General features: G+C 42.4%; 1 protein-coding gene and 1 long non-coding RNA gene across 2 annotated transcripts; one reads left to right on the top strand and one right to left on the bottom strand.

The window, feature by feature from the left end:
• Positions 1 to 2,370: 2,370 nt before the first annotated feature.
• On the bottom strand, positions 2,371 to 15,030 carry LOC308300156. Its single transcript, XR_013962809.1, has 3 exons — positions 14,895 to 15,030; positions 3,579 to 3,707; positions 2,371 to 2,599 (listed from the first exon to the last, which is right to left on the bottom strand). It is a non-coding gene; the product is annotated as an uncharacterized lncRNA (long non-coding RNA).
• Positions 14,081 to 16,830, top strand: LOC308300155 (alpha-1,6-mannosyl-glycoprotein 2-beta-N-acetylglucosaminyltransferase). The gene is made up of 2 exons (XM_080743960.1): positions 14,081 to 14,175; positions 14,313 to 16,830. The coding sequence occupies exon 2, from the start codon at positions 14,619 to 14,621 to the stop codon at positions 15,882 to 15,884; it is 1,266 nt and encodes a 421-aa protein (XP_080600086.1). The 5' UTR covers positions 14,081 to 14,175; positions 14,313 to 14,618; the 3' UTR covers positions 15,885 to 16,830.
• Positions 16,831 to 17,076: the final 246 nt, after the last annotated feature.

The following is a 17,076-nucleotide window of genomic DNA, read 5'->3' as shown; positions in this document are numbered from 1 at the left end:
GTATAAACTACTCCAGAAAGAGGAAAGCACAACTGTGCTGTCATACAGAACAACTGTGTAGTTCAGCCGATGTTCGCGTTACACAACCTGGTCCTAAAAAGAGGCAAGAAGAACATCTGTGTATATAACCAGGCCTGGTCCTAAAAAGAAGCAAGAACATCTGTGTTTATAACCAGGCCTGGTCCTAAAAAGAAGCAAGAACATTTGCCTGGCCTAAAAGAGGAAGTTAATTCTATTATTAATTTAAAATATAGTCCTATATTATACTGAAGAAAGTACTTCAGCTCACTTCATGTAATAGGATAAAGATCTCCAGCACGGTGCTCTTTGGTATGGGCAAAAAGTGAAGATACCAAGGCACAAGGCATTGTTGCCTCAACTCTTAGACGTATTTTGTATTCTTGCCATACATTCCTATTAAAGGCTTTTTAATTTTTCCACTATAGAGTGCCTTGTCTCTTCACTTTTTTGCCACATGGTTCTTTCATGCAGAGCCAAATGGCTCCATATGAAACTGTCATTTACCTGCTTGTTTACAACTTCGTTAAAATACTTAGGATTAAACCTTCAGCAAGCAAAGGAATAGGGAGAAAACTCAGGACACTGGGATCTTTGAAGTATAATGTGATCTACTGCTGCCACCCAGCGACTGAAATGAAAACATGCAATGACCCAGGGATGACTCATAGGTTGGGAACGTGGTTTGACTCATGTTCAGGGTCTGGAGTTTATCTCTCTGGACTCTGGTGCGTCCCCTGACAGGGCAGTGAGCTCTTAACAAACAGTCTTTCCAGTTCAAGCCAAATTAATGGCTAGGGAATACACTGTTAGTTTTTTAGCACTTGAGTTTGCCATGTCCGTTTATTTATAAAGCACATTTAAAAACAACAAATGTTGACCAAAAGGCTGTACAAAGAGGACACGTTAAATCAGTTAAAAAAAGAAGGGAAAAAAAGCAACAATTTAAATTCAAATAACCTGCTTGAAATACGTATTTAAAATGTTTACTGTATTGTGTGTGTGTGTGTGTGTGTGTGTGTGTGTGTGTGTGTGTGTGTGTGTGTGTGTGTGATATGAATCATAGGCCTAATCATATAGAAATGTGTGAGCTTGTTGTGTGAACTACACACAATATCAATGATTGGTCATTTGGAAGAACATCTATAGGCCTACTGGTATACTTTGTACACAATGAGGTCCTAGTCTGTTCTTTGGATTTAGCAGGAGTCTAGAAAATGTGATGTGCCAGGATCTTTGCCTGTTTTTCTCTTGTTTGTTTGTTTTTATGACAGTCTCTGTCTTTTATCTTCTCTCCTTCTGGTCTCTTATCTATTCTTTCCTCTGTGTAATGTCTCTGGTGTGTCTATGTGAGCTGTACCTTGTTTGGTTTGGTATGCCCTCACTGACTCTTCTTATGTTTCCTGGGTCTAATGTTAAACTAAATAAGTCCTCTGGGTTCAGAGTGGTAGTATATAGTTTGTAGTTACAGCCAAAGAAGACATCAATAAATGATAGGCTATATACTGGACAACATACTATCTGAAGAGAGTATGACACAAAAATAACATTTCTAGTCAGAATATCCACATAGAAACAATCTTAAAATGCTGTCTCTTAAAATGCTGGCTTGGGCACTTGCCACTTTGATTACGCCTGCACACCCTGGTACACCAGCATCCCAAAGAATCTTTGAACTCCACCCCAGAACACACTTTCTCCCTGCTCATTTTATAAGTGTCTCAGAGTGAAGGAGAACATATTAAAATGTTGTATGGTCCATGGGATTGTCAAAATTGCCAAATACCTTGCCAATTACTTATGGTTATTAATGCACACACTTATTCCACCAGAGGGAGCTCCACAGACTTTGTACCTATCACATTTAAGCTCTATGGGAAAGGACATGTTGGTAAAAATCGAAGGCGCTTTACAGAGATTGTGCATTACATTCACCCATTCACACACACATTCATACACCGATGGCAGAGGAAACCATGCAAGGCACCAACCTGCTCACCGGGAGCAACTAGGGGTTCAGGGTCTTGCTCAAGGACTCCTCGACACTAACTCTGGGGGAGCCTGGGATCGAACTTGGAACCCTTTGGGAACCCTCCATGTTCTAAGACGGCAACTCTACCCCTGAGCCCTGCTGCCCCTGTTAACTTCAAGTCCTCCATAAAGACCTGACTGACAGACCAGCTGGACCTAACCATCAAATATATATATATAATCTTTATTCAGGAATCACACAGGGGGTCCATATCAAAAAACAACAACAGCCAATAGTTGTGCAAATAGTTGAATTGCAATCCTGGAACCCATTGGGTAAAAGAAAAGGGGGAAAAAAGGATCATTATATGTACAAATATATGGCCATGTATATACACATTATGTCTTCTGTTCCATTCCATTAATCAATAAAACCCCCAAATTAAAATGTCCATGATTTCATCCATCCAATAGGCTGTCAGTGACGGGTTGTGTCATGCCTTTTCTTTTTGAGCGGTGGTCCCGCCGCTCCTGTGATTCGCTTTCAAGATGTTACTGGCTGGCTGGCTGGCTGGCCGGCCGTGTATGTCTGTCGCCTGCCATACCTCTCCTGACCACACACACAGACCACACACACACACACACGTTAAAGGAGGGGCGCTATTGAGCAGGGCAGGCAGACAACACACTCTCTCTCTCTCTCTCTCGTGCACGCACGCACGCACACACACGCACACACACACACACACACACACACACACACACACACACACACACACACACACACACACACACACACACACACACACACACACACACACACACACACACACACTCAGTCAAGAGATATAGAGCAGCAGCAGCAGCTCCACACAGACACACGCAGTGAAGGGCGAACGTGAACTGAACGTCCTTTGTTTTCGCTTGATGAACGAATTGTCGAACACGATCATTCTGACGCCCGTGAACGGCGTTCGGCGGCCGTTCATGCGGCGGTCCGCGCCTCCGTGCGGTCGTCTGTCCTCTCGTCTCTCTTTTCATTCACATGCTCCAATAGTACGCACTTCAAGCAGCTCCTCGTGAACGTTGATTATGCGGTGCTGTCTGCAGCTGCACTGTGAATCTCCTCCTCTCGCAAGTAAAGCCTGACTACTTTGTCATGTGTGTTGCACGGCGAAAATAGCTGATCTGCAAGCTCACACACACACACGGCCACTTCAAACGAGGTTTGATTTTTTTTACTCATAACGTAACCACTTAACCACTGTTTTTTTATTGTTTTTGAGCGGTGGTCACACCGTCTCCTATACGTGGCCGTGTGTGTGTCCGGCCGGGAGGGGCGCTGTTCTCACACACACAAACACATACACACACACACACACACGCACACGCACACACACACACACACACACACACACACACACACACACACACACACACACACACACACACAGGGGGGAAGGGTGGGTCAGCATGTGTGGTCAAGTATTATTATTATTATTAACAAACTGAATGTTTTAGGGGCAAATAAATTAGAGTGTGTGAAGAAACTACAGCATTGTAAAGCACACTAACCCCGCTGCACCCACCCAGTAGTGCTGTTGCACAGCCTCCACGACCGCCGCTCAGTTCACACGGGTGTGATTTTTTCTTTTTTGTACACTGAAAACTGGATTACGACTGTTGCTTTGTACAGGATACACCCACAAATGCTGCACCTGGTGATGAGAGAGAGAGAGAGTAAAAAGATGTGGTTACACCGCCTAGTAAACATTTTACAGTCCACGGATTCTTTTTAGCTTTATAGGAACTATAATACTAGACAGCAAGTCACTTAAATTTATGCTGAAAGATACTGTGACATGTCCTCTTGTTCTTTAACATGTTGTTTTTTAGTTTTTTTAATGACGAGTCAATTGACGTCACCATTTTTTAGAGTTAGTGGTGCCACCTGTGTGAGAAGCCAAGAGGATGTGACACTAAAATATGTGGTTGTTTTTTTTTACAGTATGTGCAACCAGTGCCTGGTGAATGAGGGTTGTGGTTTCAGCTCCATCGTACTCGTCTCTGGCTGTATTGAAGTTGAAGTTTTGGAAGTTTGCAAGTCGTGCACGATTTCCTCATTCTTGCGTTGAACCCAAGCGCTTCAGTGCAAGTTTCATCTGTGCCTCCTGAGCTGATAAAGTGGAACTCAGCCTCCTTTAAATCAAGCAGCCCATTTAATACCTTTGACATCACGCTGATGATTGAACGTGCACAGCAAAGTCCCAAATGCCACGCGCCCATTTTGACACTCTTAAGAGTTAAACTTGATTTCAGTGCGGCTGGAACTAATCCAAAAACAACATAACACTCCCTCTGATGATGACAGGAGGTACACAACCCCAGTACATGGCCGGTATGTTAGATCAGTGGTTCTCAACCTGTGGGTAGAGACACCCAGAATAATTTATTTATTTATCTTTTAACACTTCTCTTCTGGAGGTCCCTGCAAAACATTTTACGACTGGGGTCCGCAGCCGAATACATTACATTTTGAGGGTCCTTGGCATGAAAACGTTTGAGAACTACTGATTTAGAAGGCATTTTTTGTAGAATAGACTTCAACTCTTTTATGTTTTGCTTAATATGCCTTTATTGATAGTAATATGTTGGTTCGTAAATTTCACCACTGTACTACTGATGTTAAGGTTAACCTGTTTAGAGCTTACTGCACCCCTCTCTATACAGCCCCTCTGTGGGTGAAGTATAAGAAAGAGAGCTTACGGAAGCTGCAAGTAGCCTACAATGACTGCCTTTGCATTCTGCTAAAGAAACCCAGGAGCACAAGGGCCAGTGAGCTCTTTGTTACTTTGGGTCTCACCACCTTCATGGCTCTGTTGAGAAACCTGACTTATAAATTCATGTGCAGACTGGATCGCTCCTTGAATGGATTAATTGGACTAATGGCAGACCCTGGATGTAGCTCTGTCAGGTACACTTCTACCATTAGAGGACACTGGCATGAGTGCCTCTTTAGCTCCGGAGGGGCTGGGTAAATGTACTGTACTGTTTCTTGTTTATTTTTTATTTTTTATCTTGTTTGTGTAATGTATTGTTTTCTACCCTGTGGGCCTTGAGCCTGTAATAAAGTTTATATATATATAGTAGATACAGGAAATGGGGAGAGAGAGACGGGGAGTGACATGCAGCAAAGGTCGCCGGTATTGTGATTCGAACCCGCGTCACACTGTCAAGCTAGGTGCTCGGACCGCAAGGCCAGCGGCCCAGGCCGACCTCAACTCTTAATTAGAAATAGTCCTGGTCTGTGCACAAAACCGTCTGTTCAGATCGGGAGTCTATTGGTGTGGAGCAGCTGGATCCACCAGATTATATTAAAGTTAAAATGAATTCAATTTATCCAACTGTTTCCCATATGTGAGGGCATCTAAACAAGAGACAAAATGCGCTGTAGGAAAAGAAATATATATCGTCGTTGTCCGATGAAAACCTTGCATGTCCAAAACCGTTCGCTTTGCATTTAGCAGATCTGCTGTTTTCACTACTTTTGTGCGACGGCCTTGTATGATGAAGCAGGGCTTTGCTTTGCGAAAGAACATACAAATTTGAAACTTGGAGATACGAGGTTTCCACCCGACAACGACGATATACTGTGGTGATGAAAACCTCAGCACAGCAACAGACATACTGACCGACTCCTCAGAAGCCAGTAGCCTATGAATGAAAACCTTTTTGTCAGGTTGGCACCTCTTCTCGGCAGGGTCGGTGGGGTCGGCCTGTGTTCTCATCTAACCATGTTATCAACAGGAAGGAAGTGATTCAGCTGCCTCAGCAAGGACACAACAATAAACTCTACTCTGCAGACTGACAGGAAATGGACTAGATATATTTTTAGTATATTTATTGGGCACAAATAGTCATTTGTTCAGCAATTCACTGCTTCACTACACCCACACAGTTACACAGTATACTGGCCTTGTACCTGCTTCACAAATGCAGTATCTTATTCTGGCCACATAAGCCCCTTTTCGACTGCAGAATTGGCACCACACCACACACCACACTACACCACACCGCACCACATAAAAATATCTACATTTTCCATTACACAAAAGTACCCCTATCGGTAAGAAACAAATTTACCCTTTTAACTGTGATTATAATACAATATAATTTTGTATTACAAATTATAATGCACTATAATGGATTATAACTGTGATTATAATACATTATAAATTATTAATGTATTACTATGATAATTATAATACACTATAATAGATTATAATAGTGGTTATAACATAATAGAATCTATTATCATGTATTACAACTATATCATGGTAGTCTAAATGAAAAGTCAGTGAGTGATCAGTCATTATGAAGTGTTTGGCCCTGTGTGGCCTAGCTCAGACCTACTCTAGAGTGGATACTTTTTAGTACCCTGTTTAGTACCACTTTCACACCACTCTACCCAGGTCCTTGTAGTGGAAAACCTGTCAACAACATGGATCAGGAAGATTTTGGAAAAACACATTTTTGCTCTATTTATGGAGATAAGCGACCAACGGTCGCTTATCTCCCGATTAGGGAGTCTTACTGGTAGTTTACAACCTACTACATGTATATGGTGCCAGTCTTTATAGCTGTTAAATGTGGCTACAGTCTCACAGTCTGCAGTATTGTCTGTCCACATCAAGGCATTCCACAGAAGAATACATTTATCTATATATCTATCTATCTGTCGGTCTGTGTGTGTGTCTGTCTAGATACCTTTAAAATCCCAAGGGGGGAAATCAGTCTGTCTGTCTGTCGGTGTGTGCTAACTCGGGCGCCAGCCTTCCATATGGTCTCAAACTCTGTGTGTGTGACCCATATGACACAGGAGTGTCCAGTCACAAGTGCCTATTCAGTTATACCTACGGTTTCCCAGAAAATATAATGCAAGCAACATCATGTTGCCGGCAAGGTGTTCTTTAATCTGCCAGACGTACTATGGTGCCAGTATAGAACTAGAATTGACATGGTCAATTTTGACAAGTGTGCCTGCAGCTCGCTAAATGCGCGACCTCGTGCAGCGGTTTGGACCGTGAGACCGTCCGCCGAGTCGTCCGCGTTTCGTCGTGAGAGGGTCGGTCCCCGTGAAAAACGCGTTCTGGCACGAAACGGTTACGTTTCGCGCGTTTGTGACGCCCCCTAGGGGTCGAAGTGGAAATGCTTTTGGGGATTCGTTGAGTATGCCACCCCCGACCTGTGGTTGAAATTCAGTGTTGACTCGACCTATTGTTTGTGATTTATGGCTATTGTTTGTGAAACGGGCCCCTCCCGCAAACTTTGGAAGCGCGTTACGAACGAACGGTACAAACTATCGAAATATCCTTTGACTATGTTTATCGCGTGGCTTCATAGATCATGTGTACCGGTTTTTAAGACATTTGAAGAAAATATGTAGGAAAAGGAGCCAAAAGTGTGTTTTGGAGAAAATTCAAGATGGCGGAAAATCTATCCCTACGCAAATGGGCGTGGCCTATATCGGGAGATGCGTCTCGACCCAAGGAATCCAGGGAAAAAAGAATTTTAATTTTCCGACCTACGGTAAACGTAAACTGGGCTGTTATAGCGCCACCATGAGGCCAAATGACGCTATTATTTTTTATTTATTCCTTGAAATCATTATGAACCTCCTCTCCGAGTCTTGAAACTGTAGCCCCTATGGTTTGCGAGAGAAAAATAATTGAATGCGATTCCCATTATAAGTCAATGGGGAAAATTAATTCACTAATAAATTAATATCAATTAAACTATAGAACCTTTCTCTTAGCAACTTACTAGCACACGATTCCCGAGTAAGCCGGTCGATTTGACATATGGCGCGAGTGTTTGGTGCAAAAACTGTGGGAGGAGTAGCGCGCCAAACTTTGGGGAAACCCATGTCTGTCCGTCCGTCCGTCCGGCTTAAATATGAGCGAGAACAAGAAGTGTCCCCATGCTATGCATAGGCACACTTAATTATTTTAAGAGGCGGTGCATGTGAATGGATGGTTGCTAATCACTTGGATGACTCATCTCTAGCATTCAGGTGGTATAAAATGAGGCATTATTGTAGCCTATAATCTAATTCTAATTGTATGAGCAGAGAAGCACAGACTAGCGTATTTTAGCAAAAAGAGAAAAAAGAAGCGCTGCAGGGATCAGTATAGGCTCTCAGAGACAGGTGCTCTTTGGTGATACAGGTAGGAATATATGAACAAAAAAGGTTTCAAAGAAGTACTGCTAAGTTCCAAGGTATAGACTGCAGACTTACAGAGAAGGAATTTCCAAGGCACTCCGTCGTTAGTGAAAAAATATATAGTTTATTTGAGCAAGGCAACAGAAAGGACCAACGCGTTTCGACCTTCTAGGTCTTCGTCAGGGTCTAACAATAGGCTGATCAGCCACTCTTAAATAGCCAATCTGCATAATGACGTCATCAGTTAAAGTGAGCACACATGTCCAAATGCCCAAGCAGATCAAATAAACAAAATAAAGAAATATAAGGCTACACCAAGTGACCAATACCAAACCAAATAGAACAATTAAAATTAAATGTAAATAGATACAACATATTGGGAAAAGAACCAAATTACATACTTTGCACAGTGCAATAAATAAACATAAACATTGGGCCCAATGATAATAAATGAACAAAAAACAAAAAACAAAAATCAGAGGGTATCAGAGAAACGGCAGAAAATCGACTTCGTCATTTAGACCAGGGAAGACTGTGGCTCTTAAAGTGACAATCCAAAAGGTTTCCCTTTGGAGCAACCGTTTTAGTCTGTCACCTCCTCTGCCATCGCTGGGGATGGCTTCTATAGCCACAGCTTTTAGGGAGGAGGGACTCCCATGTCCTTTTTCATGGTAATGTACTGCCATCGGATAATGTGGATTATTGGTACGGATTGCCGTTTTGTGTTCGCCCAATCTCTCTTTGAATTTACGTTTTGTTCTCCCCACGTAAAAACGGCCACAAGGGCATTCGAGGCGGTAGACAATGAAAGAGGTGTTACAGTTTGCAAAATGATTAATTCTGTAAATGTGATTGGTGTACACATCAGAGAATACATTTGTTTTGGGAACATTATCACAATGGGTACAGTGACCACAGGGAAAGTTACCGATTGGTTTCTGAAGCCAAGAGGTTTTGGGTGGCATATGGCTGCGCATCAGTTTGTTCTGTAGAGTGGGGGCCCTCCTGTTGACGAAAGTAGGTAATGCAGAGAAAATCAGTTTCATGTCAGGGTCACTCTGAAGTATGCTCCAGTTGCACTTAATAATGTTATGGACTTGTGCAGACTGTTTACTGAATGTGGATACAAAATGAACATTGCTTTTCTGAGAACGTTTCTGTTTACTGCTCAAGAGATCCTTTCTGTCCATAGTTTTTACCTTAACAAGAGACATGTCCAACTCTCTGTGCTTGTAGCCTCGCTCAGTGAAACGATTCTTCATTTCAACAGCCTTTGCTGTGAAGTCAGCCTATTGTTAGACCCTGACGAAGACCTAGAAGGTCGAAACGCGTTGGTCCTTTCTGTTGCCTTGCTCAAATAAACTATATATTTTTTCACTAACGACGGAGTGCCTTGGAAATTCCTTCTCTGTAAGTCTGCAGTCTATACCTTGGAACTTAGCAGTACTTCTTTGAAACCTTTTTTGTTCATAGCGTATTTTAGCATTTGTCAAACCGATGCACGAGACGGCCGTCTCCATCTCCATCTCCTTTGGTGGGCCTATATAACCGGCAGAGAAGCAACCATTAACCTATATAACAGACTAGTATTAGATCTATTATTAGAATCATTAATACATTAGATTCTGATTTGTGTATTATTTTGTATAGTGTCTTATTAATGTCCTATAGTTTTGAGATGACCTTTCCTGTGTCAAATAACAAACATTGATACCCTATAGAAAGATGACAGTATTCGGGCCAGAATACTGTTTTGAACTTATAGACACCTGACCTCTAAACAACTAGCTGATGAACACCACCAAAGTAGATTAGTGATTATCAGACTGAAGCTGTGTGAAGAGAGGCAGTTCGCTCAGAGAGTGGGCTGGATCCACGCTACTGTAGCAGAGTGACTCACTGCCTCAGCCTGATGATGGCCTCAAAGGTCTAGTATGTATCTCCCTCGGTCCATAGGGATATCCCTTTGGGGAGACCCGGGTTTGAATCCCGGGGATTACATTGGTGCCGTGACCCGGATCGGGTTTCCCCATGAGAGGAGGTCAAAAGGGGCGTGAGTGTTGCAGAGTGACTCACGGCCTCAGCCTGATGCCCTCAAAAGTCTAGTATCTCCCTCTGTCCATTTGGGTCAATGGTTGAGATTTTGGACTTTGACGTGGGAGACCCGGGTAACCGGGTTCGAATCACGAGTGTTACACTACCACCAAAGCTGATAACCTCCTGGACCCCGGAGAGGATGTATTCCACCATTATGTAGGACCGTTGAATGTACTGGGCCTGCACTGCCTATTACGTGAGGCATTGTAACATGTGATATCGTGCTGGGATATCCATCCTGTCCTTTCATTCTATTGTTTGCTAGAGAAACATTTTGTGTGTGTGTGTGTGTGTGTGCGTGCGTGCGTGTGCGCTCACGCACGCATGTGTGCGTGCGTGTGTTGTAACAGTGTTTGTAGGAGTGCAATATAAAACTACTTTGTTTGAGTTAAGTCATGTTGATTGTTCAGCCTATAAAATATGCCTTATCTGATTAATTCCTGTATCATCTCTTCATCAGGCGTGAGGACCCAGCTGGGTTGAAAGCTGTACCAACTTGATAATTCCAACAGTTGACTGGCATATGTGATTGTGTTTAGACCTGGTTATAACTGTTGCACAATAGCATATATCTATCACATGTATTAGCACTCTGAACAGTGCATAGTGAGTCTCTCTAGGCCTATATCACCTTTTCACTGGCATCTATAGCAAGCCATGCATTTAAGGAACCATTCAATATAGGACTAAAGCTACTTTTACTGAATAATAGCCTATGCACTTTGATTATTAGTTTAATGTCATTATAAATTAAGAATGATTAAGATACTAGCTAGGTGATTTATCTTTTATTGTTTTACCATATAGCATCCCTTAGCTTTAAAAAAAGAAGTGTAAAGATCTAGACCTCCATTTTTGGAGCTGTGTGAAACACAGGCTCCCTATACGTAGCTTTGTGGGTCTGTCTGTCTGTGTGTCTGTCTGTGTGTGTGTCTGTATGTAGCCTGACTTCGGCACGCTACTAGTCCCACAGTTTTGCCACCACACACTCGCGCCATATGTCAAATCGACCGGCTTACTCGGGAATAGTGGGCTAGTAACTTGCTAAGAGAAAGGTTCAATAGTTTAATTGATATTAATTTATTAGTGAATTAATTTTCCCCATTGACTTATAATGGCAATCGCAAAAACTCACATTCAATTATTTGTCTCTCGCAAACCATAGGGGCTAGAGTTTCAAGACTTGGAGAGGAGGTTCATAATGGTTTCAAGGATTAAATAAAAAATAATTGTGTCATTTGGCCGCATGGTGGCGCCATAACACCCCACTTTACGTTTTGGCCTGTAACTCTTGAACCGTAGGTCGGAAAATTAAAAATATTTTTTCCCTGGATTCCTTGGGTCATGACGCATCTCCCCATATAGGCCACGCCCATTTGCGCCATGATAGATTTTCCGCCATCTTGAATTTTCTCCAAAACACACTTTTTGCTCCTTTTCCTACATATTTTCTTCAAATGTCACACAAATCGGTACACACACACACACACACACACACACACACACACACACACACACACACACACACACACACACAGCTCCACTTCACACGGGTGTGATTTTTTACATTTAGATGAATAAACATAGTATTCATGTCTCATTTGTTGGAACACCCTTTAACAAACTTCATTAAGTCTCTGTCGTAACCCTTGGTCATCAATATGTCCATACACAGACAAATGTGTTCGTGGCAAAGACATGGCAATTTTTTATTTTTTATTTTTTTTTACACACACATTATATTGTTCTTATTTTTAGCATAAAACCCAAATTACTGAATGTAAAGACTCCAGGTTTCCTTCAGAATATGTATGACACTTATTTACCACGACACTATGGCACATTAGGAGTCCAACTAGTACTAGTGGTTCTCGAATGTTTTATTTGCAAGGACCCCCTAAGCTGCAAGTGGTGTTGCAATGGCAATACTGGCCATTTAGGCGGCGGCTATGCCCTTAACTCTGAGTGTTCAAATGAAACCAAATGTCCATTTGGTTCCATTTGAACATCTCATTGGAATGGAATGGTGAGTTACAGACTGTTAGGTATTTTGTTATGGTTAATATCATCCTTTTATCAATTAATATTGATTGTTAGATATGAATAATATGATACATAATTATATGAGTCATTTATTAGGTTATATTATGTGAACTACTGTCTGAACTTACAGTATAGGAGACCATGTTTTGGTGGTACTGTAAGTTCAGGTTTGATTGATTGATTGATTGAAGAATTTATTAGAAGTTTGCAATAGAAAAAAGTACAGTTTCATGACAGTACAAATCACTGGTACAAGGTCAACTAAAAGGAGATCCTAGAAAGCCGAGGCTTATTTCCACAGGAACCACACTTTAAGTATCTCATATAACATTGAAAGACAGACGGATAGAACATAGTACTTTATCTAGGATAATATCAGTTTCAAAAGCATAACATCAAATACAAAAGGCAGAATACAAAGAAAAAGGGGGGGGGGGAGCATGGGGGCTTAGTCTATTTACAAGTCACGGGTAGGTTAGTGGAAAGTTACTAGGACCTTACGTGTCTCTGTCTTCTTGTTATGATATGGGAACGAATGAATGAGTCCCACGATCTAACTGTCATACGCTGTATTATATACTGTATGTAAACCTCCATTTTAGAAAGAGAGAATTTAGCCAGCTGGCACTATGTTATGCTCACTGTTTGTCTCCTTGTCTGCTCTCTCCAAAATATAGCAATTTAAGATGGCTGTCTGAGTCTTTTTTTGGTTATGGATTTATCCATATCCATATTTATTTAAGTTATTATTAATATCCAACACAGACCTGTTATAGTCATTCAGGGCAAGCTCTTTATGTATTTCTGGTAAGATTTTTGTCGACTCATTTGGTATGTCTGTGGCAACAATTGAATTGAACAGAGCCACTTCCAACTTGACTTGACAAAATGTCAAACCTGAAAGTGTAAATAGGCCTATGCAAATCAACTGATACCAAAGACACATGATGAGACTATATGCAAATGGTTTCATGATATGAGTGACTCTGATAATTCCTCTATTCTTATAGGCCACGACTAGTTTAAAAGATACAATTTTCATTTTTCTTTCTTTCTGTCTTTCTTTCCATTTTGTTCAGATGGCCCTACAGGGCTGTAGGCTACTACACTTTCGTGTAGGTTCTTGTCCAGTGGTGTAAAGTAGCTATTATAAGTACATTTACTCAAGTACTCTACTTTGTACAATTTTGAGGTACTTTTTACTTTACTGGATCAGTATTTCAACATTCTGTACTTTTACTTCTACTACTCGACCGCTACAGACAAATATTATAGCACTACAATTATTTGATAACTTTAGTTACTAGTTACTTTGTTGATTGTGGTGCGATGCATTGTGAGCTTGAAGATATGATATTTTCAAAAATATCTTTCACATTTGAAAACTTGAAATGGGACATTAATTTCTGCTTAATTACTAGGCCTACTTTTACTTTTGGTAGGCTACTTTAAGTAGCAGCCTACATTTTGATACTATATCCTACTTTCGTATTTTTACTCAAGTACATTTTGAATTCCGGACTTTTACTTGTAACAGAGTACTTCTACATTACAGTATTGATACTTAAAGTAAAGAATGTGAGTACTTTTCCCACCACTGCCTACAGGGCTGTACTAAAGTCGTGTAGGTTCTTCTGTCTCACATTACACAAGTATAGGTGGACCAGCGATTCGTTGAACAGGAACCACAGTCTGTTCCCGTTGGCTGGATTGTACACGTCAGCAGTCAATAAGTCACTGTAGAACCAGAAGATGGTTCATAGTCCTATTAGCCTCTCTTCCTGGTATGAGAGCGCAGCACTGACACATGACACCTACGTCTGGTAAGTCAACTCAACGAAAGTGAATTTATATTCTTTTAAAACTTGATTTAAATGGCGATACTGCCTCGATCTCCGTGTAAACGTAAGCCGAGTTATGAACGCTTTTCAGACACTTTTTGTCCTGCTGTGTTTTACAGGTGGTGACTGGCAGAATGGAGCGGCGATTGTATCGCAAATGACACCGCCGTACTCAGAGATCCGGACACAATCGAGTCGGCGAAAGAAAGAAAGCCATTGAGGAACTTTTGACACTTCATTTGCGACTCGTGCCCCCACTCGCCAAGACTTGTGAAGCAATGCGCCGGAGTTTATTACCACAGGGCACAGGGGGAGAAACACGACGGAGTACGGAGCAAAAGGTTCACAATGAAGCTGTCGAGTTGTAGGTGATTCAAAGCCGTTGTTATTTTTTTAATCCAAAGATTACATTGTACGACGAGAAAATGAGGTTCCGACTAAACAAGAGGAACCTGCTCGCTTTGCTGGGTATTTCCTTCATAGTTGTGACTCTCGTGTTTACTACACGTGTATTAATAATTTCTGACGATGAAAGACCACCTACTAGACCCAATACTTCGGCACAGGAAAGCCAGGGTCGGCATTCGGGTGACATACTTAAGTTTAATTTTGGTTCTGTGCCAGACTTGACTCAGTCCGTTTATATTGCCAATTACAAACAGAACATTCTCAATGTGGATAAGTTTCCGGGGGAGCCTCACCTGGTGTTGGTTGTACAGGTCCACAACAGACCTGAGTACCTCAGATTACTCATCAAGTCGTTGGAGAACGCTGCTGAGGTCCACAGTTTCCTCCTTATCTTCAGCCACGACTATTTTTCACAGGAAATCAATTCCATTGTGCACGGGATAACTTTCTGCAAAGTACTGCAAATCTATTTCCCCTTCAGCACTCAGCTGTATCCCGGTGAGTTTCCTGGGCAGGATCCAAACGACTGCCCTCGGGACATTGCCAAGGCTGCTGCCCAGAAAACAGGATGCCTCAATGCCGAGCACCCTGACTCCTATGGACACTACAGGGAAGCCTCCATCACGCAAACCAAACACCACTGGTGGTGGAAAATGCACTTTGTGTGGGAGCGAGTGCAGGTCATGCAGGGCTACAGCGGCTTTGCAATCTTCCTGGAGGAGGACAACTTCATCTTGCCTGACTTCTACCACCTCTACAAGTTGATGATGGAGCACAGGAAGAGCAGCTGCTCGGACTGTGACATGTTGGCTCTGGGCAACCACGACCCCATCGCCAACTTCCCCGCGGTGTCCAACAAGGTGCTGACCACTGGGTGGATGTCCACCAGGCACAACATCGGCATGGGCGTCTCCAAAGACATGTACTACAAGCTGATGGGCTGCAGCAACGACTTCTGCACCTACGACGACTACAACTGGGACTGGACCCTGCAGCGTCTCTCGGGGACCTGCATATCGAAGCCCATCAAGGTCCTGGTGGCCCAGGGGTCCAGGGTTCTCCACACGGGGGACTGCGGCCTGCATCAGAAGGAGAACTGCAGGCCTGAGTGGGCCTTGCAAAAGGCCGAGGAATCCCTCCTAAAGGCCAAAGAGAGCCTCTTCCCTCCGTCTCTTGTCCTGAGCGGCACAGAACCAGTGGACCACAAGCCGCACATGAAGAACGGTGGATGGGGAGACGTTCGAGACCATGTCCTGTGCAAAAACTATTCCAAGCGCCTGTGACCTGTGCGTTCACCCCGTTGAGAAATGTTATGGATAAAACCTTCTTGTTGGTATGCAGGGGAAGACGCGCCAGCCATTCATACACATGGGTTTTCAGGGTTCCACTGTGTTGACTTTTCCGTAATGTTTATGTTTTCTTTCAGTGAGGGAGGTCTTCCAGGGGTTAGGACCAAACGAGGTCCGAGAATGTGGAGTGTGTTTATGCAGCTAGGCATCGAGCTTAGTTTTCAAAATACTTGTTTTATCACCAAAGCTACACAATTGCCAAAGACGTGTGTTGTGTGCAATTCTGTAATTCACGTTCACTTCAGGTCAGGTTTCTGCTTCTCTGGATGTTGCATAAACAAAGACATATTGATTATGTCAGTACAGGACTAGGAGGGAGGTGAGGGTAAAGTGTCAGAATTGGCACATAATATGATGACATGCATTTTGCAAAAGCAAATCTTGTCTCACTTGTGAAACGTGCCTTAAAGACACATCGTATCAACAAGCAGTGTGACATGTTCGAATGATGTGAAGTGCAGAACATAGTATTGCAAACGTTCCAATGCAATATATTTACACGTGACGTGATTGCTTTTTATGGTACAACTTGTGGAACAATCAAAAATGCACATTTAATGCATACACCCAATATGTAGGGGTTTACAGATTTGTATAGGACAATCATCAATATATTGCACACATTTTAAGTTGTAATTCTAACAAGTTTAACTTGTTGCTTTTGAGCCAGTGCTGCCTTTGTAGTTGACTGTTGACCTCGCCTACAAAATGATGAGATGGACATGCTAATGGCCTTTTATGTTACTGAATGTAACTTTCTGTTTGTTTCCATTGTTAACTGGGTATTGAGGGAGTTGGGAACTGTGGTTTTACCTCTCCATTTAAATGAGTGTGTGTGTGTGTGTGTGCTTGCGTGCGGGTGGGTGGGTGGGTGGGTGTGTGTGTGTGTGTGTGTGTGTGCGTGCATGCGTGCGAATGGAGAAGTAAAACAACATGCACACATCCCACTAAACTTGAACACATTTCTTGTCTACGCTGATGAGAACGGACTGATATCGATTTCTGACTGTCACTGTTTGCTTTGTGATGGGTATGAGTGAACCTTGTGGAGACTTTGTTCAAATTCTGGTTTGGCAAACATAGTTTTTTGTACATTTGCACATCATTTAGTAAAAGATATGCTGGG

The sequence above is a fragment of the Nannobrachium achirus genome (genome assembly GCF_963921795.1).
Source record: "Nannobrachium achirus genome assembly, chromosome: 16".
Classification (NCBI taxonomy): domain Eukaryota; kingdom Metazoa; phylum Chordata; class Actinopteri; order Myctophiformes; family Myctophidae; genus Nannobrachium; species Nannobrachium achirus.
The sequence above is the reverse complement of the archived record's forward strand: the minus strand, read 5'-3'. Positions and strand labels throughout refer to the sequence as shown.

What these genes read in the sequence shown, in the direction of transcription:
- LOC308300155 (XM_080743960.1), top strand. Translation starts at nt 14,619, where the DNA reads ATGAGGTTCCGACTAAACAAGAGGAACCTGCTCGCTTTGCTGGGTATT.